Raw genomic sequence first — 3,096 nt, 5'->3', positions numbered from 1 at the left:
ATGACCCAGAATCTAGTTCTCAACACTACTTGGGAGGGCCTGAACCCTTCCAATTTCTCAAGATTGCAGGAAAACCCTTTGACCCACCAGAACATCACCTTTGTTGATTTCTACCTCCACAAGCCCTCTGTGGCAGCAGTCTTCACTGTGTCCTACCTGCTCATCTTTCTGATGTGCATGCTGGGCAATGGGGTAGTGTGTTTCATTGTGCTGCGCAGCAAGAACATGTGCACGGTCACCAACCTGTTTATTCTCAACCTTGCCATCAGTGACCTGCTAGTTGGCATCTTTTGCATGCCAACCACACTGGTGGACAACATCATAACAGGTCAGAAAAATGTGTTTTTTTTCAACTTTGATAACATGCCTAAATTGAGGCTATAAAAGGAGAGCATTTCCTTATATCCTTATACTCATGATTCATATACCTCTAACTTCTGTATTGGCTTTGATTTGGAACTGATGAAATATTCAGCTGGTCTAACACTTTCTGCCATTCGGAGTCATTTCAGAATTAACATTATTCATGCTGTCTTCTTGTTTTTATATTTTTACACATTTTAACAGTTTTCTCTGTTCTGCAGGATGGCCATTTGGCAGCATAGTGTGCAAGCTAAGCGGTATGGTTCAAGGGATATCTGTGTCAGCATCTGTGTTCACTCTGGTGGCAATAGCTGTTGACAGGTGAGGGTTGTTAATTTTACTGGTTATTACGTGCTTGTGTGTGTTTTATCCTAAGAGACATCTTTTCCTTTATGCATTTCCTCTGATTCCCTTTGTGTCAGATTCCGCTGCATTGTCTACCCCTTCGAGCAGAAGCTGACCATTGCCACCTCCAAGCTTATTATTGTCATCATATGGGTCCTGGCTGCATGCATCATGTGTCCCTCTGGGGTCATGCTCCAGGTCACAAAGGAGCAGAGGGTGCGAATTGTCAATGGACTTAACAATGACACCCACCCCTTCTACTGGTGCAGGGAAAATTGGCCCAATCAGGAGATGCGGAAAATCTACACCACTGTCCTCTTTGCTAACATCTACCTTGCTCCTCTCAGCCTTATCGTCATCATGTATGCCCGCATTGGCTTCACTCTCTCCAAGACCACTATTCCTCCAAAGAGGGGCAGTGGGAGCATGTCTGAAAAAGCTACTGGCAACAACAAATCAAGCATCGAAGGTCGTCACACAATTTCAAAGAAGAAGACAAGGGTGATAATGATGCTGCTGGTTGTGGCTCTGCTATTTATCTTATCCTGGCTTCCACTGTGGACGCTGATGATGCTGAGTGACTATGCCAGCCTGACAGAGCATCAGCATCGTGTCATTAACATCTACGTGTATCCATTTGCTCACTGGTTGGCCTTCTTCAACAGCAGCGTCAACCCTATCATCTATGGCTTCTTCAATGAAAATTTTCGCAGAGGCTTTCAGGCTGCTTTCAAATTCCAGCTGTGCACTGCTGACATTGAGCGCCAGAAGACCTTCTCTTACCGAATCCGGGGGAATGCTGTACTCCCAGTCCAGCCTGCTGTCCTCAGTAGATCAGGCTCTTGTGTCAGATCAGTGTTAGTGGGGAATGGGAAGTGCTCATGTCAGGAAGGAGGGTGCTTGGCTGGTAGTTGTGATATTAAAGAACAGGACCTGATCATGGAGGACCTGGAAAAGGTGTCCCACACATAGACAGACTGAGACTGAGCACTGAGACCTCTGAGGGCTCTGGAGAATGATATATTGCATTTCAAGGAGAATGAAAAACAAGCCTCATTCATTAAACTCCATCCGTGTATATTTGTTCTAAGTGAATGTACTTGCAAGCTGCAACATCAGTGAATCATTCTGAATATCCCTTGTGAATGTTTATCGTGCTGTATATAGGAAATCTAGTAAATCAAGTAAATAATATAAACAAAGAGTTTAAAGGTCCAAAGTCTTAGTATTTTTCTTAAATGTTCAATAACTAAATATAAATGAAATGAAACATTCTATCATTGATGTCCATTCTCAAAGGCAAACTCAATGTAGAAAGACAGGGCTGGAGGTTGCAGCACAGCAGCAACGCTGTCTGTGTGAACCGCAGCAGTTCAGTGAGGTAGCCATCATGCACAGGTATTCGGTGTGGCCTGGGCGTAACAGCTCACTGTGGTTGCTCTTTCTTGTCCCACTGCTCTCTTGCAAAATATATAGTGATCTGCTGAACATAAAATGGCAAAACTGATCTTTGTCTTGTTTTTTAGATGCATTTTTGATGAACTATCATTGTACTAACCTTGGTAATGAATACATTGTGTTTCCTGTGACTGCTTCACAATAAAAGCCAACCAGTGTTTTACCCATTTAATGCTTTCAACGTGAAGCAGTCGGAAATTTTCAGATTGCATTTGCAGTAAATCAGATGCAGCTCAGATATAGCTGTAAGAAAGTGAACAGTAAATAGTAAAGGCTGATATCTACGAGATAGAATTACAAATGTAACGCTGTATTCGCTTTCTGTGATTGCCTTGTGTGTGTGAAGGCAATTATAATCCAGCATGGCAATGGCGGACTCTGCCACAAACAATGGACGACAGATTTTTACTGTAATATATTAAATGGCTAGTGCTGATATATACAGATATTAATAAAGAGCATCAAAAACTGGATTTAATTTGAATGAAAATCTTAAGAGGTAGCCATTCAGAGATTGACACCTTAAGTAAACAGCATACCAACTGTCATCAGATTTTGGTTTAAATGTTGCTAAATCCTGATGGATGGAAGGTGTGATCACCTTTTTAAAGCTGTTTCTCGCCCACTTTAAAAGCAGAGAAAAAAAAAGAGCACAGACAAAACACAAAATATATGTACCTTCGCTCAAAGTAACAACGTGATTGAAAAGTTGTTGGGGCCTTTCAGAGAAAACAGATAATCTGAATGTCCATTATTTATGCATTGCATGGATTGTGATTGTTCACATACTGTAAACCTATCTAACTTCTATTACAAATTCTCTTTGCAGGGGATGTAATGTTTGTGCGATTCAATGTATGGCACAGAGGTGCAGTTCAATCAGGCTTTTATTCAGTGTGCACTTACTCCTGGAAGTTTTTAATGTTACAG

The 3,096-nt window shown here is 41.7% G+C and overlaps 1 protein-coding gene across 1 annotated transcript; it reads left to right on the top strand.

Moving 5' to 3' along the window:
- LOC123982189 (neuropeptide FF receptor 2-like) lies at positions 1–1,680 on the top strand. Its single transcript, XM_046067608.1, has 3 exons — positions 1–328; positions 585–684; positions 786–1,680. The coding sequence occupies exons 1-3, from the start codon at positions 1–3 to the stop codon at positions 1,678–1,680; spliced, it is 1,323 nt and encodes a 440-aa protein (XP_045923564.1).
- The last annotated feature ends 1,416 nt before the right edge of the window (positions 1,681–3,096 follow it).

This window comes from Micropterus dolomieu, linkage group LG13, assembly GCF_021292245.1.
Source record: "Micropterus dolomieu isolate WLL.071019.BEF.003 ecotype Adirondacks linkage group LG13, ASM2129224v1, whole genome shotgun sequence".
NCBI lineage: Eukaryota > Metazoa > Chordata > Actinopteri > Centrarchiformes > Centrarchidae > Micropterus > Micropterus dolomieu.
The sequence above is the reverse complement of the archived record's forward strand: the minus strand, read 5'-3'. Positions and strand labels throughout refer to the sequence as shown.